The 25587-nt window shown below is 40.8% G+C and overlaps 3 protein-coding genes across 3 annotated transcripts; 1 reads left to right on the plus strand and 2 right to left on the minus strand.

Annotated features, from left to right (window-relative positions):
* Window positions 1-131: 131 nt before the first annotated feature.
* Window positions 132-6842, minus strand: cunh11orf16 (chromosome unknown C11orf16 homolog). The gene is made up of 6 exons (XM_088006749.1): window positions 4797-6842; window positions 3045-3407; window positions 2578-2946; window positions 2003-2210; window positions 1301-1759; window positions 132-349 (listed from the first exon to the last, which is right to left on the minus strand). The coding sequence occupies exons 1-6, from the start codon at window positions 4992-4994 to the stop codon at window positions 132-134; spliced, it is 1815 nt and encodes a 604-aa protein (XP_087862875.1). The 5' UTR covers window positions 4995-6842.
* LOC106922926 (nuclear receptor-interacting protein 3) lies at window positions 6336-9790 on the minus strand. The gene is made up of 7 exons (XM_088006750.1): window positions 9155-9790; window positions 8623-8796; window positions 7922-8004; window positions 7706-7845; window positions 7571-7623; window positions 7192-7280; window positions 6336-6351 (listed from the first exon to the last, which is right to left on the minus strand). The coding sequence occupies exons 1-7, from the start codon at window positions 9320-9322 to the stop codon at window positions 6336-6338; spliced, it is 723 nt and encodes a 240-aa protein (XP_087862876.1). The 5' UTR covers window positions 9323-9790.
* A 2180-nt stretch (window positions 9791-11970) lies between these two features.
* Window positions 11971-23624, plus strand: znf143b (zinc finger protein 143b). The gene is made up of 15 exons (XM_014995683.2): window positions 11971-12094; window positions 14173-14285; window positions 14451-14639; window positions 14805-14885; window positions 15434-15630; window positions 15783-15851; window positions 15937-16053; window positions 16226-16301; window positions 16502-16627; window positions 18547-18726; window positions 19995-20222; window positions 20319-20458; window positions 20649-20801; window positions 21178-21303; window positions 23230-23624. Exons 1-15 carry the CDS (start codon window positions 12009-12011, stop codon window positions 23311-23313), a joined length of 1965 nt encoding a protein of 654 aa, XP_014851169.1. The 5' UTR covers window positions 11971-12008; the 3' UTR covers window positions 23314-23624.
* The last annotated feature ends 1963 nt before the right edge of the window (window positions 23625-25587 follow it).

Raw genomic sequence — 25587 nt, forward strand, 5'->3', positions numbered from 1 at the left:
TGGCGAAACAAATTTTATTCTGAACCAATTAACATCTCTTTTTCCTCCATCTGAATCCGTTAATCAGTGTGAGATTATGCTGCTGCAATAAAAGAGTAAACTTAATATCTTTTCACACATTTATACCATTATCACGTAGGGATCAGAGCGGCTTCGCCAGCAGAGAAGGACTGGCGCTGTGCAGGTGGTCGAGGCTTGAAGCTGGCCGTTCCGAAAACATCTCTGATGTTCATGTTTTTTGCGTTGACATCAGGAAGCGACTGAAACAGGGAGCTGTGGTTTGGTGAGCTGCTGATCTGTGGGACAGGGAGGCTGGAGGGTTGTGACATCGTCCTGTTCACTTCACTTCCTGGGAATAAAGATACATGGAACATTTAATATGTAGCTTTCCACAACTCTTAATTTTATTTTGTGTACATGTGTAATCTCAAATACTACATGCAGTTGAAAGTAGAGGTTTACAAAAGACCCCCTTCTTTCACAACTTGAAGTTATATCAGATCAAATTAGGATTACCAAAATTATTTCTATTTGCTAAATCCCACAATAATGACAGAAAAAATGTCAGAGATTTTTTATTTTTATTAATGTATTCAAAATCTGAAATTTACATACAGAATAATTACTCTCTTAAGAACAATGAGGGGAAGCCCAGATGATAATGGAAACTTCTGATAGGTTGACTGTCACATTGAGTTGATTGGAGGAATCCCTGGAACTCACTACTTTCTGGTTTGACATGAAAAGAAATCAGCCAAGAGTCAGGAAGAGAATTGTGGCGCTCCACCAGTCTGGTTCATCCGTGGGATCGATTTCCAGATGCTTGAAGGCGCCTCGTTCAAACAATTATACAGAAGTACAGACATGATGACAACGTCATCCATCATACCGCTCAGGGAGGAGACGGGCTCTGTTCCACAGAGACGGACGCCTTTTGGTCCCAAATGTGGAAAAAGGCACCAAGACAAAAGTCAAGGACTTTCTGAAGACCAATGCCTTTGGTAGCAAAGGCATCGCTACCAAAATACTCAGGAAATGTATTCAAACCCTATTTGTGAAAACATTAATAAATCTTAATTTACATACTCTTTCTCTCGTTGTGGAATTTAGCAAACAGAAAAAATCTTGGTCACTCTGACTGGCCTAAAACAAGAGAAGTATAGACTGATTTAACTTCAGTGCAAGTAAACTTCTAGCTTCAATTGTAGCTGTTAGTGATGAGCTAATACTAATGAAGCAGCTTTTATTCAGATGGATTGGTGGGGCCAGATTTCAGCAGCAAACGGTGTCTGTTTCTGACCTGGTTGTTTGTGTTGTGGTTCTGGCCCAGTTCTCCTCCAGTACCTCCAAGGAGGACGTCGTCGATTGCTCCAAAGCTTTGCTCCGGGGGAGTCTGAAGTGTTTTCCTGTATGGTTGGCGATGTCAGTGGTGGGGACAGTGTCTCAGAGTGTCCATTCCTGACAAATTCATCCCTGTTAAAGTGACACGGCTCTTCCAGGCCGGACCTACAGCTGGTGGGAACCACGCATGGCAGCTGGGTGTGTGTGGACTGGCAGCAGTGTGTGTAAGGCCTCCGGAGAGGACATGGAGACTTGCTGCAGACCCGGCTGCAGCATCGTCCGAAAACTGGGGCTGGAATCTGGAGCTGCCTCACAAGTCTGAAATAATGATATAGTGAAACTGGCAAAACCAGGCTGTCAGGAACCAGAGACACAGAGCTGTTCCACATCAGCACCTGGAGGTCGGCCACGACATCGGCTGCAGGAAAAAAAGCAAAGCAAAATGATGTCCTAGGATGATCACAATGCTTCTTCACCACATTTCCATTTCACAGTTATTGTTTTTCCTTTTTCCTAACCTGTTCCTATGTGAAAAATGTAATTTTTGGACATTATTACTGCTAGATGTGCAATTAGTTGAGTAGAAACTGTCTGAAAGAAGAAGTAATCCATCTAGACGAACAGATACGAAACTAAAAGTGTGTATGATGTTTTAAGGTACCTCTGTGAGGTGCGACTGCCACCACTCGACCCGGACCGTATCTCCTCAGATCTGATTCCCATGGCGACAGGACAAAATCCCCAGGTACCAGCCGGTGGTTATGACCTCTGCTGTCCACGACCAGGTCGAGTGAGCAAACCAGTTCACACTGGGAGGAGACAGCACTGCCTCCATGGTCAAACTCAACTACCCAAAGTCCCTTGCAGTCCTGAGTTTGCATGTGGGAAGAAAATTTCAATCAAAATATAAACCCAGTAGACTGGAGACTTCTATAACAGACTAATATACTCAGACATGAGCACGCTGTGTATATTAGCTGAACATATACACAGCTGAACAATTTTCCACTTTATAGTCATTCTGAAGGCTTATTCGGCCCATTGTTGATAGAAAACAGGAGGAGTAAATTTCCACCAAAAATAAACTAAAAAATTTTTAATTTCAGAAATTTTCTAGAAAACACTTTGAAATTTCTTTGCTGCAAACTTTGGAAATTCAGAAAATATTGAAAAGTAATTATTTTTCTTTACTTGTATTATTATTGCCTTATTATTCAAATACTAGCATGAGTCCACCTGAACTTCCTGGATCACAGAGCCTGGGTAGAAAAGGCCGTCCGCCTGTCTCCTGGCCAACACCCTGTGGCCTGGGAAGAACTCCGACCCGGCCACCGCTGGACCACACAGCACACAGGAGCCTGATGAAAACTCACCAACACTCGGCCTGCACCTACAAGAAGATGGAAACAACAACAACAACAACAACAACAACAACAAAACACAATCAAGTGTTTGCAGATGCACTTTCTTAAAACTGTAACCCATGCAAACCAACCTCAGTGCTGGTGAAGTTGGCTGGTATTTAATGGTGGAGGCGCTATGAGAGCATTTGGTTTGTGATGCTGGAGTCGAAGGCTGGCTGTCAACGATGTGAATAGGAATCACCTGCCAGAATTCACAGAAGCAGTTATAGTGGTGTAATCATTCCAGAAGAGGACTTCTTTATTCATTTGCGCTTTGTACCGACAAAAAAACTTCCCCACCTTCTCTAAATTGCCCTCCAAATCAAACATGATCAGGTAGCAGCTCCCTCTGGTGGCCTGGCTCAGACACAGCAGGTAGTCTCTGGCTGACCTCTCCAACCCACTGCTGGGTCCTTGAAGGTAGAAAACATTTATGGGCCTGCAGGTCTCCAGGGCTGACAGGAATCTGAGTAAGAGCCCCGGCTGCTCCGGGAGGTCAGTGCAGAGCAGGTGAACGGCGTGGCACGCCGGGTCAGAGAGAGCCGCTTTCAAGGCAGCTAGTAGGTGTCTGCCGAGGCTGCAGCTGACGGAGTGAACCCAAGGAAAAGCTGTGAAAACGGTGTTAGGAAGACAGGGAAGCATGTGCAAGGACCAGCAATGCACCTGGAAAGGATAAAAACAGAGGAATGAACTTATGTAATAAATATAACAAGCGGAAATCAAAGGATATCTCGGGGATCCTTGTGGTAATGCAACATACAACCTCCAATGGTTTTAGCGTATTTCACACAGGTGTGTCACCAGATTATACAAAATACTGACATACGCTGTATAAAATGACACATAACCTTTTATTACTGACAATAAATCAAACTAAACTTTCTATGTTTCAGGTCAGTTGTAGCTTGCCTTCCTATGCAGTTCCGCTCATTCTCATCTTACTTCAGTGCTCCTTCTGGGCTTTCTCGCATTGAGTTTGATTCCTCCAGTAGAATCTAATCCTGGCCAATTGGCAAACACAAGAAGTGGTGAAAGATGACGTTGATTTTCTACTCTGTTTTAGAATTATAACCTGCCTGTAGTTTTAGCAGAGTGTATTTCGGCTCGGCACGTCTTTCTTTGCAGCAGAGGATGGTTGTTTACACCGCAGGCAATTTCTGGTAATCTTCAAAGCATCAAACTGGTGCATTACATATGCCAAACATTAGCGATTGGGCAAAATTTAAAACTCTTAAGAGTCAACGCAATTGATAACCAACATGTTTCATATTTACTAAATACCAGATTGGGCGAATTTTTCTTTCTTTATTTCTTTAAGTCAGAAGTTTACATACATTTCCTTAATGTTTGGTAGAACTGCCTTACAGTATGACTGGGTCACAGGTTCAGGGTTTCCTTCTACAAGCTTTCCACAATAGTTTGTTGGAACAAACAGGAGTAACTCAGTTAGGCTTGCAGATTGCCTTACTCACACCTTTTTCAACTCTGCCCAAAGACTTTCTATGGCACCAAGATAAGGGTTTTGTGATGGTCACACCAAAATATTGACTTTGTTCTCCTTAAGTCAGTTCGTAATTAATTTGGCATTATGCTTAGAGTTAATGTTCATTTGGAAGACCCATATTTGTTGAAATATTCCCAGCTTTTGTCTTCAATTTTTGCTTCAATATTTATATATAAAGTACTTTTCTCATGATGCCATATTGTGAAGTTCACCAGTCCCTCCTTCAGCAAAACTTCACATGGTGTTTACATGTCGTATACCCTTCACACTCTTTCCTTCAAATGTAACAGTGTTCACTATGACACACTTCAGTTTTAGTTTCATCCAAATATGGGTCATGTCACAAATACTATGCCCTTCATTGGGAAGTACATTTACAAATTGCAATCTTTCTTTTTCATGTTACTTTTAGAATAATGGTACAATGTTTAACCTCCTGACATGGAAGTGTACGGCACTATTGCACAGATGTATCCACTCAGAACATCAAAACACATAATCTAACAGCATCATTCCATGTTTTTTCTAGATTTTCAGGGTATCCTCACCGTGTTTGAGAATCCGACCATGTTAAACAGAGAGTCTCCCAGAGAAGCTTTAGCCAGCAGAGTCTGGATTAGCAGGCGTTTCACTGATCCCAGGACAGCTCTTGCCCTCTCAGAGACGTCCAGAACGTAAGTGACGTTGCATCCCGGGTTGCCAGTAAGCACCTGGACCAGATCGGCCTCTAACTTGATTTTGTCCATGTCAATCTATCAAGTTGAAATGGAACAAAACTTGTTAAATCTGAAAAAAACAAAACAAAAAAAACAATAAAAAACCCCAAATAAGACTACCCTAGAAAGTACTTTGCCCAAGCTTGTGTTGTTTCCAATCAGACTGCAGGTTCATCTCTCTGTTGACGCTGGTTTCCTTGGAGAACTTCCCAGTATTGGCTGTTCACTCGTCAGTCAGCAGACAGGGGTGTTACCAAACTACACTGCCATGTTAAGTTCACCATGGTAACCAATCCAACATGCAGTGGAGTAACCCATGCTGGAGCTTTTGCACCTCTGTAAAGTTTCAGCATTACTCCTTAGAAGTGTAACATTTACAGACTGATGTTTTCAAGAGTATTTCTGTTAATTATGGTGATTTTCTGCTTTCAGTCAATAAAGGCTCAACATTTAAGATTAAAGTATTACATAAAAACAAATGAAAAGTATTTTAATATGTAAAAATGGGCTTAATTAAAGGTATTTTTATCCATTTTTATATGACAAACAAGCCTCATTGGAACACATATTCTAAATTATTATAAAACATTCCTTTAAAAAGAATTCACACAAAAACATAGAAAATCTGGTATAGATTTATTTTTATTTGATCCTTACTGTACTTTGGCTGCAGCCATGTGTTACAGCATACCTTTTGTAAAGATTAGTAGGTAGTGAACACAATACAAATACAACCTAGACTAAAAAAAATACTTTACCACATTATAAAATATAAAAGATTTACAGTCGTGATCAAAAGTCTTCAGATTGACAGAAATCCCTCATTTCCCCACAAACATTTCTACTTCTGCTTATAAAGTGCGTTGATTCTTCATTCCTTTGAAGACCGATCAGGTGAGAGTAAGTAAATTTCTGTTTCATGTCCTCGAAAGGTTAAATAGTTTGTGCTTGAAACTGAAGTCACACTGCTTGTTTGTGCTTGTTTGTGCATAGAATCTCGACCAATAATATTAATTCTGATTTCATTTTTTTCAATACTTTTAAGAAGCCCAGTGTTTTTCTTACAAATCATAAAATGCTTATTGGTGAACCAAAGTTCACTTAATGTTTGACTTAATGTCAAAACATTAAGTAGAAACCCAACCCATCTCGCAACAATAAAGCTGCAGACGTTGAGAAAAACAATATGTCCGTCAGTCACAATGCTTTTAACCACAATTGTCTACCTAATCTGTACACAACACATTGTGCTAAGTAATAAACAATGACTATAGAACACTGGTTTTGACAAAAAAAAGAAGAAAAAAAACACCTATTTATATAACACAAGGTATAAATCACATCTGCATAAGAATTACAAAAACAACATCACTACACCTTCTTGTATCTGCCAGCATTGAACATACAGTAGGGAACAACTTTTACAAGACACACATCAGGCCAACCCAAGGGCCAAAGCTACATAAGATGTGCTTCATGTGTAAACAGTAGTGTCTTTATGAAATTATCTGTCTCTTCCTCATAATAAATAAGCAGCAAAGTGGGAGTGAGTCCGTTATGCCACTTTAAGTAGTGACACCGGGCTGTTGAAGTTGACTAGAGTGTAGATAGGGTGTATACTTTGACTTAGTTCCAGAAGGTGTTATTAGCATTTATTTTGGTGCTAGTATTTAAGTTTGACAGCAACTTTACTAAATACCCAACTTTACTTTTTCTTGTTTTACTGTTTTCCCAGGAAAAACTCAATAAAAGTTGCCTGTAAAGACAAATTCCAATGCTGATTATGTACTTTTAGCGGACACATTGTTGTCATCAAACTATGTAAGTACTGCTTTTTCATGTGCATGTGTGTTTGTGTTGAGCCAGGAAGATCAGTAATCCAGGACACTGGAAGAAAAGGACAAGTACATAAAATGTAGTTAATATGATTTGCAGCAAATTTGTTTCTCTTGCTTTATTACTACATTTTTATTTACCTATAAATAAAAACAAACTGAACAAACTAAAGTGTTAAAACGTTTTCGTTTTGTCAGTTTAAACATCTACTTTTCTCTTCTACAAGGAAATACAACTGTATCCAACAACTAGTTGAATCGTGCTCTGTGGATTTTGAGAGCTATTGCAGTCATTCATCTGTTCACAGTAACTATAAAAATGAACAGACTGTGTTCAGAAGTCTGTTAAGAGTCTTGGCAAAAACAACGAAGACCTAAAATGTCAGCCTGACCTTTCACTTGGTGGCTTTTTAACAAATTCAACTTGCTCCCTTGTGGTCGTCCCAAACACCAACATCTGCTTATCAGTATCAATTACGCACTGCAACACAGATCACAGTACACATAAGAAAATATGTCATAACAATGATTTATGTGCATTAATTCATTGAATTGACTTGTACCATTGAGTGCTACACTCAATGGTACTGCAGGGGTTTTACTGCACCAGCCTTCTTCCATTCCCAGGCTTAGATCATATGGAAAATATGCATACCAAGGGTGCCAACAAATACATAGGATGATGTATAGGTGTAGGTAAGTCACACATTACCTTCATTATACCAACAGCACTAGAGAGAGGAATATCAATAGCAAGTAATAGTGATTTACCTTGAATGATTTTAAAGTCTTGCTGCCCAGAGATAAGAGTTGCTTGGTGCTCTCTGAAAATATATAGAGTAGACGACAATTTTATGACAAACACTATTATGTTTTAACTTTTCACTACATTTTTCTTTTCCTCACCCACTATAAAGAATGAAGACATTATTCGAAGTCCTCCAATGTTCAGGCTGAGCTCCCTGATGCATCCGTCACTGCAAAGTCTACGTTGAAACGGAAACCCACCTGGGTCCATTTTGTTCTCCTCGACAAGCACTTTCAGTCTTCAGAAGGAAGAAAATGTATGCAAGTGTTTTAACTTGTTCCTTGATCACAATGGGTTTTTTGAATTCTACTCACCCTAAGCTATCCACAGTCGATGAAGACATCAGATTCATGCTACAGCCTGTGTCAATCAGCACTGGGACTTCCTTTCCAAAACACTGTAACAACAAGGACAAGAAGGCTAAGGTGAGGAAAATAATAACTGCAGCAACAGGAACAGAAAAAGGTCAACAGTTAATATGTATAATAATGAAAATAGGATTCGTTTATGCTACAATCACAGGCAAAAGGATTCATACCCCTGGAACCTTTCCACATTTTGTCTCGTTATAACTACAAACTTCAAGGTATTTTATTGGGGTGGGCGATGATCTCCTGTCCATCACAAAGCAACTCAAAAGACTAACAAACGCATACACACACACACACACACACACACACACACACACAAATGTATACCTACAGGCCATTTCAAGTTACTGGTTAATCAACCAGTCATGTTTTTTGGACTGTACCAGGAAGCCAGGGTACCCCGAGAGCGCCCTCCATTAAGACCCCATGCTGGGATTCAAACTCAGAACCTTTCCAACTGGTCCACTGTGCAGCCCAAGGTCCATCGTGGTTTTCCTTCATTTTCCTTCCACTACGTGTTTGGACACCTTAAATCCCAATAAAATGCCTTCAACATTTTGCTAAGTGACAAAATGTCAGGGAAAAACGCTAAAGGAGTGTGAATAGCTGCATTCTTTTAAAGATTCACTGCAGACTCCACCCACTTTACAGGCCACATAGATCAGGTCTTCTTCGGCCTCTTCCGTGTCGTCGTCGTTTGAAAACCGCCAACAGCTCGGCTGCCGCCCTCTGCTGTTCGGGGTCACCCCCTGTGTGTCGATCCTGCCCTGGGACAGCTTGGCCTCCAGCAGCCTCTTCTGGAGAATGTTGTGCGGCTGCTGCAGCAGAAACAAAACACAGCTCAAATTCAAATAAATCGCAATATCAGAAATGTTAAAAAGTGTCTCTTTAGCTTATTGTTACGTTGAAAAGACTTTAGAGAGTGTTGGTTAAAATAACATGCACCCATATAACTAAAAATATTTTCCCCATGTAGATTAGGCAAAAACAATCTACATTGTTTTTAATACTCTACATTATTTTTGCCATAATAATGTAGATTATTACATTATTATCAGACTGATTACGTAACAACCATAAAATGTATACGAACAACGATAATCAGTCAGTTGTGATGAATATTGCAGTCTTTGTAAGGTGCTCCGTATAACCGGAGGCCTATAAAAAGACGCTCACTCCCTGTTTGGATGTCCCGAGTTTCTTCAGCCCATCCAATGGCAGCAGGTCGGCTGAATCTCTGTGCAGGAACTGGATGGCTTGTTTCAGCCTCCTCTGCTGCCTCAGCGCCGCAGCATCCAGGACCTCCGAGCTGCTCCGGTTCTCCGCCCGCATCCCGATAAACATGACGGTGGAGGAGGCTGCGCGTGAGCGCCGAGCGCGAGGCAGCACGCAGCTGTGTTTGTGCGCGGCGCGCGAGCTCTTCCTGCCCCTTCTCCTCCCGCCTGCGGCCGAGACGAGGAAACCCCGAGGCACTACGTCGTCTCGTCCAGGAAGAGGGGGGTATGGGGGGGACCTCCATCGTGAGGGCGACACAGGCGGTGAAGTAAGACAGTGTGAGATTTGATTTCTGATCCGAAACTTCGAAATAAAACGTACAACACCGAATTTTTTCACTTAGTAATTCATGCTGCGTCAAAAACAAATAAACAAACAAACAAACAAAAAACAAACAAACAAACAAACAAAAACCCAGATAGCATTATGTGAACTTTACTTTTTTGAGCTTTACATCATATAATGGTTATTTCCTCATCAAAACATCCTTGAAGTGTTGCTTTGGTTCTTTTTTGCATGTTTGAGAAATCCTTTAATTTCCAATGGCAACCATTCAGCTGTGCAAAACGTCTTGGTGGACCATCAAGGATGAAGCCCCTCCTCAGAGCCGCAGTTTCAGGCTTCCAAACGTCGAAACTTCTGCTTCCCATAGCAACCCTCTCCTTCTAGTCCCCCACTCAGCTCCTTCAGACTAGCCAGCAGTAATTAGCAAACGCCTGGTGGAACTGCGCATCTGCTGAGCTCATTGTAGGAGCTACTTCTCAGTGTAAAGACGTTGCTATAGAGTTAACAGAGGAGCGCTTTTGTAATATTTCCTACTTTATGAAGTATCACAACTCTTCCTGGAGTAACATTTTCAGGTATTCTAATCAGTGTAAGTTCACCAAATTAAGAACAAAAATGTTTTAACCACAATTCTGGAACAAACTATCTTGAAGTTGCCTTTTATTTCTAACATGCAAAAAAAGCTGTAATTTCTCAGGTCAAACCCTTTTTAGAAGACCAAATCATCATGGGTTTTTTTTAGTGTAGTTTAAAACTCAGAGTCTGCTTTAGTAAGAGTTTTTAGTGACATGTTCATAGCAAAGGTTTCTGGTGAATATGTTGTTCTTATTCCACTTGGCTAGTCTGCTGATTTTGACACAGTGGACAACAATATTTTATTAAATAGTTTACAGCTCCAACTGGTTTTCAGTGGTACCTCATTAAAATGGTTCAGGTTTTATCTGTTAGACAGAACTGTCTTTAAGAAGATCTAATTTTGAATCCTCCTCTGCTCTTCTATTTTATGGAGTTCTACAGGGTTCAGTCCTTAGTCCCCTGTTCTTTTCCCTTTATTTGCTTCCTTTGACTTCAATACTTAGAAAACATGGGATCTACTTTCATTGTTATGCTGATGACAGTCAGATATACATCCTGCTAAAAAAAACCAGAAGCCCTTTTTGATTGAGCCACTACAGTTGTGTCTAGAAGACATTAAAGCCTGGATGGCCGTAAGCTTACGGCCATCCAGGCTTTAAAACGTCTGTTGTTTTGTCATTGAAATTTAAGAAAATTTCAATGACAAAACAACAGACGTGATGGTGTGGATGTAAGCCATCCACTGATATTGGACCACTTAAACCAGATAGTTTCCAGTTGCTATAGTTCCCAAATTTCTCAACAATTTCCCATTGCATTAAAGAAGTGCCCCTTTTAAAACCCTCTTTAAAATGCATTTTTATGGCTTTTGAAACACCTTGAGACTTTTAGTTTTACTTCTGTTTTAGCTTTTTCTTGATCTTGTTTTTTTTTGAGTCAATTCTTTTGTTCCATCCATATTTTAAATGTTTGCATTTTATCTGTACAGCCCTTTATTACAGCTGTTGTTTGTGAAGGGCATTACAAGAAAATATTTTCACTGGTAGTATTTTATCCTGTTCTAACATACATATGATCTAATATTTGGTTTGTTATTTTGTAGTTATGGTATTTCTTTGAATTTCTTTATTTTTTATTTTTTTTTTTTACTTTAGTCTTCAGATTACCATACTCTTTAAAAATGATTTATTATTTCCTTTATTTAACAAGGTAAAACCCCATTGAGGTCTAGATCTCATTTTCAAGAGGGCCCTGGGCAGAAATCTGCATCTTGGCCTTTCTGATGGCATTATTTTTAAATATTAAAACAGATGTTCTGCAAAAATTCTACTTTTACTTGAGAAAAATGAAATTGTTGAAGTAGTTCTACTCTTGCTTGACCACAGTTTATGGGTGCTTTAGTTGTTTAAATCCCTGTTACCGTTCATGTAATGTATCTTTTCTCTATATTGCCGTGTTTCAAATCCATGGACATATTATTCCACCGAGTCTCATTTCACTGCATTGCCCATATTCCCCCTTTTTTCCCACACGACCTTGTTTTCAACATGGATGCCGATAAACCTGCGCACACGTCCATGTTTATGCGGCAAAAGCAGCATTTTAAGTGCAGTTTGCGGCGCACCGTAGCTAGGAATCCACAGAGTTGGCTTTCCGTAATCTCGTTTGAAAGCTTAAATATTTATTTTCCGCGACGGCAGGGCGCAGTGAAACTGGAAAGCTTGAGACAATACGAAAACCGGCGCGGAATGGCGCCTGCTAGGGGCCCGGGAGGCTGAATGACTACTCCCGAGGCTGAGCGGCGCCTTGTAGGACCAATAGGAATTTACTTCACAAAAAAATAACCAGTCATATCCCATGGTAGAAGAATAGGCGGGACAACAATGGGTCATACATGTTCCTGGTTTGTGAACGTCGCTGGTCGTTTCCTGCACTGTTGCATGGTGGTCGAACAGGAGGAATTGTTGGAAATTTTCAGAGGTTAGTATATAAATTGGTTTTTACCCAGTGTGCATTATTCCCACAGCCATCGCTGTTGCTAGTGGGAGTGACAGGCTGTGGGATGGGAGTCGACAGGAATTGGAAGAAATACTTTGAAATTGAAAAAAAACGAATAGAAATGTAGCGAGCAAAAATGCTTATATCATTAATTAGCTCATGGATTCCTGGGTCTTGTTTCCGTCTCTGTAGCTAGTTGGTTAAACTAGGCTGGAAGCTTATTAGGGAGAGCTAGCTTGGCTCTATCTGCCACACATTGTCTGTTTAGACATCACGAAGTAGCTCAGAATAACAAAAGCGATCGTATCGACCACAGCTTTCAGGAAACATTTGCTCTCCGCCGCTAGAAAAAAGTCGTGTCAGCAGCGCTTGGCGTACTTAGCTGCGTCGTTAGCTCGACAGCTAACTAGTTAGCTTACCTCGTTTGACATATCGGTCCTACGGGTGGAGCAGGGAAGTGTTTGAATTTTTAGCATAGTTGGCCACTTTTAGTATTCGACCGACATCTCCCGAAGTGGACTCATTCTAACATTTTGTTTTGTATAATGTGTAATTAAAAGGGGAAAATAATGCAAGTCATAGCTGTAGCTAACCAGCTGAAAGAGCTGTAAACCAACAAGCGCCAAAAACACAACAGGGGTAACTGGCTGATTATGTGGCCCCGTTACATTTCCCCCCACTTGTCCCAGGTTATGTTACTTTTAGCAGCTACGTTTCCCACTGTTAGTTTCTCAAGAACCATTCCCTCACTGCACCAAGGGGTCATTTTTTCCCAGAATAAAAAAACAGAAGCGAGCCCATGGCTATTTACGTTCTTGTTTTGTGACGCAAAGCCTTGTTGAATGTCTTAAGTTTTGGTAAAAGTTAATTAAATGCCAAACACTGTTGAGTAACGTTTGCTGACAGCAGATTTTTAATTTAAAAGAATTGTAATAACATATTCCCTGACATAGAAATCAGTCATTTAATTTGTGCATAACAAATAAATACTCATACTCCTTGAACTTAACATTTTGGCACATAACGGCCTCAATGTGAGTTATGAAATAGTACAGCATAAATTACCTATAGTCCTTTAATATCCTTTAGTTTTATTTTTTTTTTAAATAAAGATCTTAAAAAGTGATGTTTATTAGTTTTCAGCTGTCTGTACTTTGATACCCCCAGGAATATAATCCATGCGTGTTTAATTTAAGCACTAATACATTTAAATACAGTTGTTCTGTGAAGGTCTTAGAGGTTTGTTAGAATTATGCGCCATGAAAAGCAATGCACTAACCAGATGGGTAAAGGATAAGGGTGTTTTTAGACATTTATAACAGAAATGGGTAATAAAAAAGATTCAAGATTCCTCTTAATGGTTGTTGTATAGGTGTACAACAAAATGTTCATTGCACTAGCTTAAAAGAAAGAAAAACAGCTCTCATAATATCTAAAAAATCTGAAATATCACATGCATTTCCATCTCACACAGCCTATATTTTAATATGCCAACATATTTAGTGAACAGGAAGATAACTGTAAACATAAAATGAATACCACGTACAGACTGGACGAGAAAAATACTTTGGAATAAATATTTTTAATTGTATAAAAAATATTGAGTGGAGCAGCAATGGAAGGTCACCAGCAGATGTTGTGGCAGGTTGATCTTCCTGGAAGCTCTCAGGAAGTGAATCGTGTTGTTGTGGTTTACTGATCAGATGGTTTGTTTATCTAAGTGAGATCTTCTGATGCCTTTGTTCCCAGGAACACGAAATAAAAAAATAAAAAAAAACAATTCAGGAGATTTCATTATTAAGTGCTGTTGCCCAACCTTACTGCGTCTTTAAACTCTGCAGATGAATATGTCTGAATTGGCTCCGACACATACGTCAAACTACATAAACCAGGCCAGACTAATTTAGTTTTATATTTCACGATCCAAATATTGCTGATATCTGATAAACTGAGGTTTTAAAGACGGCTCGCTTGCTCAGATTTTTGGTGGAGTTTCAGTGCTGGTGTTTGCTGACTTGTGGGCGCCGGGGTTAAATCGTCTCCGTTTTTCGCCCCACCAGCTGCAGCATGCTCTTGGCCCAGATCAACCGGGACTCCCAGGGAATGTCCGAGTTTCACGATGCAGACGGGCAGCCGGTCACGCTCTGTCTGACGGAGGCTGTGACAGTGGCAGGTGAGCTCCCAGACTGTTTGTAGGTTGATGCTTGTACCATAAACTGCTATAATAACAGTAAAGGAAACCCTCTAAAAACATTTTCAGAAGCTATAAGAACAGAAGATAGTCCATTTACATCGTAGAAGACAAAGACAACTCTTAACTTACAAACTAACTTCCCAGATGGTGATCAGATGGAGAACATGGACACAGTGAGCCTGCAGGCTGTCACTCTTGCAGACGGTTCCACTGCGTACATCCAGCATGAGTCCAAAGCATCCTTCTCTGATGGACAGATCATGGACGGTCAGGTGATCCAGCTGGAGGACGGCTCAGCTGCCTACGTCCACCATGTGTCCATGCCTAAAACAGGTACAGTATAAACCCTGACTTCTGAATGGATAGTTCACTACTGTGCTTTATTATATAAGGTTGATGTTGTTTTGGTGTGTAGTAGACATGTAGTAGTGTGTCTGCTGTGGAACAATGGAATCACTAAAATGGTGGAAGTGACGGTCGTCTAAATGTGTGCTGCAGGAGGAGAGAGTTTACAGCTGGAAGACGGCCAGGCTGTCCAGTTAGAAGATGGAACAACTGCCTACATTCACACACCCAAAGGTAAACACTGCTCTTTGTGTGGACGTCAGTAGAAAGCTTGAAAAACAGCAGTTTTCTTCCTGGGATGAGTTGTAGCAAGAGTGTTCAGTCATCTGGTACCGTAGAACCAGGGCTTCTATGACAGGGAAAGAGTCTCATCTTTTTCAAAAATCCCTAAACAACCTTAACTGCTTCTGAGATATTTTGTTGTACAGTGGTGGGCACACTTCCGCTAACATGCTAATAGTGGAGCTAATTTGTTATGTAGCGCCTAAGCCCTTTTGCTAACTTTGAAAAAGTTTAGCACAGTTAGCTTACCCTAAAACATTTTTTCTCAGGTGTCCAAATACTGTGTTGGTATTGAGCTTAAGCATTAGCTTGATTAAATACTGTGTTGGTGTTGCTCTTTAACATTATTTTCTGGTATGTACCATGTTGGTCTTTTACTTTAGCAGTCAGCTAACGTTAATGATTAATGCTTAAGGGTTAGCACAGCTAACTTTTTAGTTGGTGGTACCCAGTACTGGAAAACTGGTGTTTATCCTACCCTGCCTCCTGTCTCTGTGTAGAAACGTATGACCAGAGTGGCTTGCAGGAGGTCCAGCTAGAGGATGGAAGCACCGCCTACATCCAGCACACGGTGCACATGCCTCAGCCCAACACCATCCTGGCCATCCAGGCTGACGGCACCATCGCAGACCTGCAGGCCGAGGCCACGGCCATCGACCCAGAAACCATCAGTGTGCTCGAACACTACGGCACCAAGGTGACGGACCGTCTCATGCTACTGCTGTGGCTGCAGTTTACCCAACGCAGCATTCTTTCTCTGCGTTGTTTCCTTCCGTTAACTTTCTTTGCGTTCATGTATTTAAAGAAAAAGCATGAAATATATGTGAATGTCCTGTTGTTCTCCTTTAGGTGGAGAACGTGGAAAACCCCTTGGGGTCGTTTGGCAGATTGGAAACAGACAGCGGTGTCCACATGAGGGTAGAGTAACTTTGTGTTTTTCTTTCTGTTCACCTCTTGGTTGAAGTTCGATTTCCATTTTCTGATTTGCGCGTCACGTCTTCAGATTGTGCTGCAGGGTCAAGACAACAGGCAACCAAGAGTGACAAACGTTGGAGAAAAATCTTTCCGCTGCGAATACGAAGGCTGTGGAAAGCTCTACACCACCGCCCACCACCTCAAGGTTCGCTTCACTCCTGCGTTTCACTGGATACAAATTAATTTTAATACCAAAAAATTTTCTCGCTTCTAGATGTTACAATTTTAAAAGGCTATATTCTTGCAGCGTGTTGTGGAAAAGTGCATTTGTCTGTCAGCCATTTTGTTTTAAAGAGTTTTCTGTCGACATCCTGCAGGTCCACGAGCGCTCACACACTGGTGATAAACCTTACGTCTGCGAATATCGGGGCTGCGGAAAGAAGTTTGCAACTGGTGGCTGATTAAATTTTATTACTTTTTTACATTCTTTTTGATTTATTTTATATTTATTTTTTAATTTATCAATGTTTGTTTTAGTTTTGTGTATTGCAATATGAACTAAGCATTTGTAATGGAGTGTTTTTCAGCTGTTGCAAACAGATGAAGAATTCACTGGAAAAAAACTTCCCTAACTGTCTCTGTGGAAATTTAAGGTTACGGACTGAAGAGTCACTCGCGGACGCATACAGGGGAAAAGCCATACAGATGTCAGGAGATGAACTGCTGCAAGTCCTTTAAAACCTCTGGAGACCTTCAGAAACACACAAGGACTCACACAGGTACAGAATCAGAACCTCGTAGAACAAGAATAATAATAATTCTTATTTTAATAGAATTTATGTCATTTTCTGATCTCTGGTTATTGAAATGTTTGACCTGCCAACACAAAATTTTATTCCATCTGAAATATTTGTTTCTAGCCTTCCTGCATTGACCTGACAGTTATTATTTATCTGCAACATAAAACAGCTTTGGTATAGGGTTTTACTATTTTAAAATAAGTGTAAAAGTAGAGAAAATATAGCTCATATTTAAAGTTTTAGCAGAAATATTGTCAGTTAGGTCTACTAGCATGGAGCACCAGTTATCTTGCTGCAAATGGGTTAAACGCAGCAGATGTGTGTCAGTTCAAGCTCAGTGTCTGTCGCTGCAGTAAAATAGCTTCAGACAGATCCAGTAGAATACAATAAACTGAGCCTGATCTATTTTGTTTCTGTTCAAACCACTGAAGGAAACGCCATGAAAACCTCAGAAGAAGACACTGAGATCAGCTTCCCTCTTTACGAAATGTAAACTAACATGCATTGGCGTCAGATTTTAGCCATTGTAGGATTTCTCTTTTGTCTTTGGTAAAAGACCATAAGTCATTTCTCCTCCCCCTAGTGAGAGACACAAGGGTTTGTTTAGGTTGTATTTACCCAGAATGACCTTTAGGGATCACACAAGACCATGTTAGCATTCAGATAATGTTGCTGGGTTTGCTGAATCAAAGGGACTCACAGCTTCTCTTCCCCTGTGAGGGATTTCCCTCAAGGATAATCTGTTTATGCATGCTCCTTTAAATACAAGGACAGTCATTGTTCCCAGTCCTCGGCAAGTTATCTGTGTCAGATTCGGCTGATCAGCACTGATACTGAAGGGTGATGCAATCCCTCCACCATCGCTGTGCTGCGGCCGCCATCTTTGCTTCGTAACACCTCATCAGAAGAAGAGTGGAGGGTTGAGACTGCGAGTGGATCAATCAGTCAGAAGCTTTCAGGTGTAAAAAAGCACATGTACGTCACGGGACGAAGCGGTAATCTGGAAGGAACTTTTGAGTTTTCTTCACTCTGTAACCGTATCTGCCACCAAGAGTGTTGTTATCGGTGGGTTCACTGATCAGAAACATAAAAATCAGGTACTTTTTCATTAGCTTCTAACTGGCTGAACAGCGCTCCAGGACATTTGGACGAGGTCAAAATCGTCTACTTCAGATTTGCTCAGTTTCTTTTGGAGGGAATTAAATTAGCTTCTGATAACTGATGCTTCTGCCTTCCAGCCTTCACAACAAAGAATCCTTTCAGAGGATTGTGTGTGATACGAACAATCACATTTTATCCCGAACTGACAGCCTTTGGTCACATACAACGGCTTTTTTTAAAATAACAAGACCAGCAAAGACTGGATGGAACAGCATGAGGGGTTTGTTAATGTTCCACAGCACTCAGCATGCTGGAGGGAGAACACATGGCCTCTGTGATGAACCTGATGCCTCTGTGCTGCAGGGTTTCCTTCACAGAGTTACACTTTAAAAAATAAATGTATATTAACAAAATACTTAAATACTTTGAAATTAAATATTTAGCTCACAATCTAAATATTTAGCTTACTGGCTAAACATTTCATTTGAAACTGTGATGTTTATAAATGAATGAACCCTCTGGTGAAAATCTTTTTGAAAACTGAACCCCTTTTTCTTTCTTTTACCACAGACTAAATAACTCTTACTCTTATACAAATGGTGCCTCATAATCCGTGGCCATTTTGAAATATAAAAAGCTTTCAGCAGCCAGAAATGTTGGACTAATAAAAACTTTTTTTTTTAATATAAATTTCTACTTCCTTCAAGGCTTTTTTCTTCCAGGTTTAGAAACCTTTCGTACAGAACGGAGACGTAACTCGTCACGTAACGGTTATCTCTTTCTTCTGTGGTTTTCAGGGGAGAAGCCCTTCAAGTGCCCGGTGGAGGGCTGCGGCCGCTCCTTCACCACGTCCAACATCCGCAAAGTTCACATCCGGACGCACACAGGGGAGCGGCCGTACTACTGCTCCGAGCCCAGCTGTGGCCGCTCCTTCGCCAGCGCCACCAACTACAAGAACCACATGAGGATCCACACAGGTGTGTGTCCACACTAGGGGTTGAACGACTACATATTTTGTAAGGTCGACTACATCATGATAATAGTCGAGTCGATGTCGACTAGTCGCGGTGACGTCATAGTGACGTAAGCGCAAAAACCCTTCACAACTACTTGGAGGCGTTATCAGCTATTTTCACGGCAAGTATGGACCCTCCCCCCCACCCCCCCACACACACTCCCCTTCTCCTGCTTTTACTAAGTCTATTATGGAGAATTAAAAGAGCAATAAACAGATCATTCTTCGTGAGCAGGGAGAAAAGTTCGTTGTACAAAGTCGGGTATGACTTTTTTTTTTTTGTTTTTTTCCAAACACCGGCTGATGCTGATGATCTCTGGATAGTTACTCGTATAGGAGTCAAATGATCACACTGACCACAATGGTGCTTTTGGAACATCACAAACCAAACTTATTATGAACGGATCCCGTTTGGTTACAGTTGAATTTAACGAAACCTCCTGCTGCTCCTCCGCCCGATGCGCAGCAGGAGGCTCTGCTGACTCAGCAGCTGCTCTCTGAACCGACATGCAGACGGCGGCCGAGATCACCTCTATCAGATCCTCAGGATGAAGCTTGGACTTAGTTTCCAGATGTAGTTAAACCATATCTTTATAAGAGCGTAAAGCTGCCAGGTTAAAAGCTTCAATACGCAGGGTGACCCTGATCAGTTGGATGGATAAAAAAGCCTGACATCATGACGCCTTGTAACACATTACTCCGGTAGTCTTTTTTATTTATTTATTTTTTTAAGGATTTTTTCGGCACTAGTTTATTTGACAACGATCTGACTGTAAGGGGGCAGAGAGAGCGGAGAGAGGCCTGGGCCCAGCGAATGGAGGACGGGAGTCGGACTCCTGATTACCGTGGGCTAAAGTCTCTGTATGCGGGGCGCCGCGCTAACCACCGCGCCGCGCAACGCCCCTATTGCGGTAGCCTATGTTGTAATTTACAGTTTGTAATTATTAAATTATTTACATTTTTATACAATTTGAGCTTTCTGACGAACTCACCTAGTCCACCTTCTTTCATTTTCTGGGAAAAATCTGTTTAGTCATGTAATTGCGACTAGTCGACTGGCCCAGAAAAAAGTCAGTGCAGAGAAAAGAATCGACGAGTCGACTAGTCGACTAATTGGTGCAACCCCTAGTCCACACACACACACCCACACACACACACACACAGGTGGATCTGCATGTTCCAATTCATGATCTGAAACATTCCCGCTGACCGTCTTGCTTTGTTCTCCAGGAGAGAAGCCGTACGTTTGCACAGTGCCCGGGTGTGAAAAGCGTTTCACCGAATACTCCAGCCTGTACAAGCATCATGTGGTTCACACGCCCTGCAAGCCCTACAACTGCAACCACTGTGGGAAGACGTACAAGCAGATCTCCACGCTCGCCATGCACAAACGGACCACGCACAACGACTCCGAGCCCATCGAGGAGGAGCAGGAGGCCTACTTCGAGCCACCGGCAGGTCCGTGTCACCAGCTGCACCTTTCCTTTTATTTTATTTATTTATTTATTTTAGTCATCGGCGGTAGAAATTAATTAACCAACTGACTTGTTTCAGACGCCATCGACGACCCAAACGTGAGCTACACACCGGCCGTGGTGGACACGGACGACTCGGAGCCGGTCCCAGTGGACTCCTCGGACATGTCCGGTCAGCCGCAGGTCGCTTTGGTAACGCAGGAAGATGGAACGCAACAGGTATGCTGTTGGATTTGGATTTAATTATTTGCCAAAGCAATAAAGGAGTCATCGGCGTCATTATTTGCCAGATATAAAAATCCGAGGGGAAGTGAATACTTTTCACAGTTCCAGTAAAATGTTTCAGCAACTCTTCATCTGTTCTGAAACTGCTGAAATCTGTAGATTTCTGTCTTTTGCTTCGTATCAGGTCAGCATCTCTGAAGCAGACCTGCAAGCTATGGGTGGCACAATCACCATGGTAACCCAAGAAGGCACCACCATAACAATCCCAGCGCATGAACTGGCGACGCAAGGCGCACACGCGGTTACCATGGTGGCAACCGACGGCTCGGACGAACAGGTAAACAATATGGAGGCTCCAACGTTTTGACGTGTGTTTGTTTCTCTGCTTTTTTTCTTTGTGAGTCACCTGGAAATGATTCACAAAGACTGTCATTTTTCAGTGGCTGAACTCTTTACTTTTAAACATATCTTCAAGAAATAGTAAATGTTAGTGTCAGGTCAGTTTTCAAACTTAATTTCTTTTAAAAAAAAAAGTTTGACGACTCCCATTCACAACTATTTGATCATTTGTGATTATAATGTGGACAAAATGTGGAAAACAAACAAACAAAAGAAAAAAAATGGAGTTGCTGTATGTAACATCTGTGCTAGCAGTGTTGACTGTAGGAATAATTTACTGCTGCATTGGTAAAGCGTGTTTTTGTCGCCCTCAGGTGGCCATCATGACACCTGACATGGCATCATTTCAAACTGTGGAGGAAGCAAACTACCAAGACCAAGAGGATCTCCATCCCGTCACGTTACTGGCCACGCCCAATGGCACTCACATCGCCGTTCAGGTTGGTAAACCAGCACTAGTCCAGACAACTAACCGGGTAATAACCTAGACAATTATGCACTTCTGAACATTTAACAACTAGAAGATATTTTAACTCTCCACAATAACACTAAACATCCAAAAACAATAAATAAAAACCAGTTACAACCAAGTGCATTAATAAAATGGATTATGATGTGTCCGTGAACAAAATTTTTCTTAAAAAATATTAATAATCAGAATGGAAATCATTATTTGGCAGATATAAACTAGATGTGTCCATGTTTGTCCTGTTAGAAATGCCAGATTGTGTTGGTATCAACAGCAGCCTAAAAAAAAGATTTTATTTGTTTAAATTAAAAATATATGTATGTGCAATATAGCAAAGAAAGTCAATCTGGAAACTGAAATCTTTCCAACAATTTTAAATATTAAAAAAAAAAGTGCTGTAATAACTCAGCTGTTTTTGGTTCGTCCTGATATAAAGTAATGAGACGCAGATGGATTTCTAGAAACAAAAGATCACACCGTTTCTTTTATCTTTCTACACACATAAAAATTAAAATATCATTTTGCAACAACGACAGCATCACATAATCAACTTCAGCCCTACGGATCAAGGAAGATGCAAAATGTCATATTTTGTTTGTGTGATAGTTTCTGAAAACGTGGAGTGTTTGTTTCCCTACGGCGAGGCTGCAGAAGCATCCCGGATATTCAGGGACATTCTGGAGATTGTGACAAAGTCGAGGAAACATTCCAGCACTTCAGTGATAATTGTGACAACAGCATGGCGGCTTGCCTGCAGTGGCCATTGCTGAGTTTGTCCAAATTTGCCACTTTCTGGTCAAATTCAAACCGTTTGCAGAGGCTGGAGAGACTCTTGGTTCCCAGTCTGGGGGAAAAAAAAAAAGACAGATTCAACCAGACACAGAGTTCAAAAGAGGTCAAAGTTCACATTACTTTATGGATTTTGTGACTACTTCTCAGTGGTTTTAGTCAAACCACTGGGACAGAACTTCTTTTAGTCTTGCATCGTAATAAAGAAGAACATGGCAGCTCTAGCCAAATGTTCACCAGACAGAGACACACACCTGCTGATTGTGTTAAAGGTTTATATTTTTTAAAAATGATCTAGAAACATTTTTCTTTTGCCTGACTTTGTTTTGTTGTTTTAGTAATGATGCTATTTATTCAAATTATTTTAATTTTGGTCCTTAAAATACCAGAAAATGTTCAGATAACTTTATATTTTTGTCCGTCTGATGATGTAATTTTTAAATATTAAATAATTGATGTTTTGATCAGGTACTTTATACATAAGTCGACTTGTTACCAAAAACTGTTTGACTCTTACTTGAGTCACTTCCTGGAAGTCTACTTCTTAATGTTCATATTTTTTTAATTCTCTTTGATAAGAAACAGAGTCCGTCCACTGGGGGGCAGCAGTGAGGTCACACCTCATGCAGAAAACTTGCAACAAATATTTAATGAAGTGAAATCTGAAAAGACTGTGAAGTTATTCACAATGTCCAGTGTATTCAGGAATTTTACTCAAATGAGAGCAGCAATACTTCATTATACAATTACTCAAGTAAAAAGCAGTAAGACTACTCCTTAAAGTCCTTTTACCCCCCTAAAACGTTACTCAATTTAATGTAACTAGTTACTAGTTAAAGTAACTAGTTAAAGGTCACGGGGTGGCAGCTTGACTTAGATCAAAGCAGGCAGGTCTGATGACTTGTTTCTTTTGAAAACTTTTGTTCTTTAATTAACACCTTGTTCCCTTTGGGGTATGCTAATTAGAACCAGCTTCCTTTTGTCTGCCAGTTTCACCATGTGACTGCGCTTTACAGTGGAGTAAAAGATGCATCTTTAGGAGCGATTAGTTAAATGGTTATTAATTAAAGTGAGTGACTTATTCCTTTTTTCTTTTTCTCCCTTGTAGCTGAGCGATCAGCCTTCTCTGGAAGAAGCCATTAGAATAGCCTCCAGGATACAGCAAGGAGAAACCCCCGGCCTGGACGACTGATTGGCTGACGACTCCGCATGGACAATGAATGAAGATCAAGACCATTTCAAATGGACTATGTATATATATCTATATATACATGGGTACATATAGATGTATATATATTTGGGAGAAATCATGTCTTCCCCTTTTTTCACAACTGAACTCTGCTTTTACGTGTAAATAGGATTTTGATAACTGAAGCTGCGTTATGCTATTTTGTCTCTCTTACGGAAAAATTAAAGAGGGAATTAATGCTTTCTAATGTTGCTGAATGCACAGTGCAGTGTACAGAAAATGCTATTTCTAAAAATAAATAAATACAAATTAAAGATTGCGTGGATATGATTGGCTTATACTTCTGCCTTAGAAGTTATGCAACAAAGTGTAAAAAGGAATCTGACCTAATAGAAAATTAAAAAGCTGACTGTGGATGCAAACAACATAAATGAGGGAAGAAGGGAGTGGGAGATCGACAGGCAGATTTGTGCAGCGTCTGCAGTGAAGCGGGCGCTGTACCAGTCTGTCGTGATGGAGAGAGAGCTGAGCCAAAAAGCAAAGCTCTCGATTTACCGGTCGATCTACGTTCCCACCCTCATTTATGGTCATGAACTTTGGGTCATGACTGAAAGAACGAGGTCATGGATACAAGCGGCCAAAATGGGTTTCCTCCATAGGGTGGCTGGGCTCTCCCTTAGAGATAGGGTGAGAAGCTCAGTGATCCAGGATGGACTCGTAGTAGAGCCACTGACTCAGAGTAGAGCAGCTGCTCCTTCACATCAAGAGGAGCCAGTTGAGGTGGCTCGGGCATCTGGACAGGATGCCTCCTGGACGTCTCCCTGGTGACGTGTCCCGGGCATGTCCCACCGGGAGGAGGCCCCAGGGAAGACCCAGGACACGCTGGAGGGACTATGTTTCTTGGCTGGCCTGGGAACCCCTTGGGATTCCCCCGGAAGAGCTGGAAGAAGTGGCTGGGGAGAGGGAAGTCTGGGCCTCCCTTCTTTAGCTGCTACCACTGCGACCTGACCCAGGATAAGTGGAAGAAAATGGATGGATGGATACAAACAAAGGATAAAACAAAACAAACTTGCTTCACAACATCTGAGAAGAGGCTGTGTGTGTGTGTGTGTGTGTGTGTGTGTGTGAGGTGTTTGTGACATAACCAGGTGTGTCGCAAACACACCTGGTTGTGTGTTTGCGACACACAGCCAGGTCACCTGGTACACAAAGGGACGACGTTCACAAAGAGACCAGGTGATTCACTTTGTAAATTTTCTGTCGCAATCCTCTCCCTCCTGCTGACAGTAAAGTCATTTACCATATAAGGTAATTAATTCATGTTAAGTTGAAAATATCACTTTTCCATGGTGGTGATTCTATTTGCACAAATGTTTGAAACAGAAATGTGTGACATGTTCTATTGAAGTTTAAAACAGAAGAATGACTTTCTACAGCTAAAACCAATGTAACTTATTAGGTTATTATAACACTTGCTAATCAATAAGACTCCCCTTATCGATAGCTAATAGTTTATAGTTACCAATTTGTCCATAAATACTTTATAAATCATTAACTGTTTATTATGCATTAATTAATGCTAACGAGACTGTATGCTAAAGAAAATTACCATCTACAAAGGCTGATTGTGCTTATAAGGTAGTCTAAAAGATTTAGCATAACACCAGATAAAATATATAAGTGGACAAATTTGACTCACTATTTGCACAATTTTTTTCTCTTTCTCATCCTTAATTGATGCATAATAAACAATTATAATGATTTATAGGGTTTAGAGATGAATTAACATGTCTATGAACTATTTATTAGCCATCTTTACGGGGAGACTTATTGTAAAGTGGTAATGCTAAATTTAAAAATAATTTAAGAGTTCATAGTAAAAGTATTACACAATTTTGCTGTTTTGCTAGTTTGGTTAGATATAAACCAAGGTCTCTGAGCCATGCATTAATGTAGCATGTCAAAGTGTGCACAGGATTTTTAAAGACAAGTAATGTTTAATTATACCTACGAAAATGATTAGTTAAATTTCGTTGTATGTAAAAACAATGTCCTGTACAAGATAACAGTGACATTTTTTAGGTGATAGAACACTTTTTTTTCGCCCTCACATTGCCACATACATACATACAAATACCTTTTTTCCCTCATCCGTCTGTTCTTTGTTTTGGGTAGTAATAATGCAGGCATTGTCATTGTGACTCATGACTTATGTCTGCTAAAGGCACACAAGCCTTCGCGCCACATTCTTTCGCCGCAGGGGACTACCAGACGGAC

This window comes from Poecilia mexicana, unplaced genomic scaffold (genome assembly GCF_051168715.1).
Source record: "Poecilia mexicana isolate PSO_F unplaced genomic scaffold, ASM5116871v1 scaffold_6, whole genome shotgun sequence".
Lineage (NCBI taxonomy): Eukaryota > Metazoa > Chordata > Actinopteri > Cyprinodontiformes > Poeciliidae > Poecilia > Poecilia mexicana.

Bases quoted from the DNA above. Each gene is read 5' to 3' on its own strand.
- znf143b (XM_014995683.2), top strand. From the start codon at position 12,009: ATGTTCCTGGTTTGTGAACGTCGCTGGTCGTTTCCTGCACTGTTGCAT. The intron at 14,286-14,450 runs GTGAGCTCCCAG...CTAACTTCCCAG, and splicing joins GGAGGCTGTGACAGTGGCAG to ATGGTGATCAGATGGAGAAC. The intron at 20,223-20,318 runs GTCCGTGTCACC...GACTTGTTTCAG, and splicing joins CTACTTCGAGCCACCGGCAG to ACGCCATCGACGACCCAAAC.
- cunh11orf16 (XM_088006749.1), bottom strand. From the start codon at position 4,994: ATGGACAAAATCAAGTTAGAGGCCGATCTGGTCCAGGTGCTTACTGGC. The intron at 3,408-4,796 runs GTGAGGATACCC...TATCCTTTCCAG, and splicing joins TGGTCGGATTCTCAAACACG to GTGCATTGCTGGTCCTTGCA. The intron at 1,760-2,002 runs GTACCTTAAAAC...TTTTTCCTGCAG, and splicing joins GGCAGTCGCACCTCACAGAG to CCGATGTCGTGGCCGACCTC.
- LOC106922926 (XM_088006750.1), bottom strand. From the start codon at position 9,322: ATGTTTATCGGGATGCGGGCGGAGAACCGGAGCAGCTCGGAGGTCCTG. The intron at 8,797-9,154 runs GTGAGCGTCTTT...TTTCTGCTGCAG, and splicing joins TCGGGACATCCAAACAGGGA to CAGCCGCACAACATTCTCCA. The intron at 7,624-7,705 runs GTGAGGAAAAGA...ATATATTTTCAG, and splicing joins GTCTTCATTCTTTATAGTGG to AGAGCACCAAGCAACTCTTA.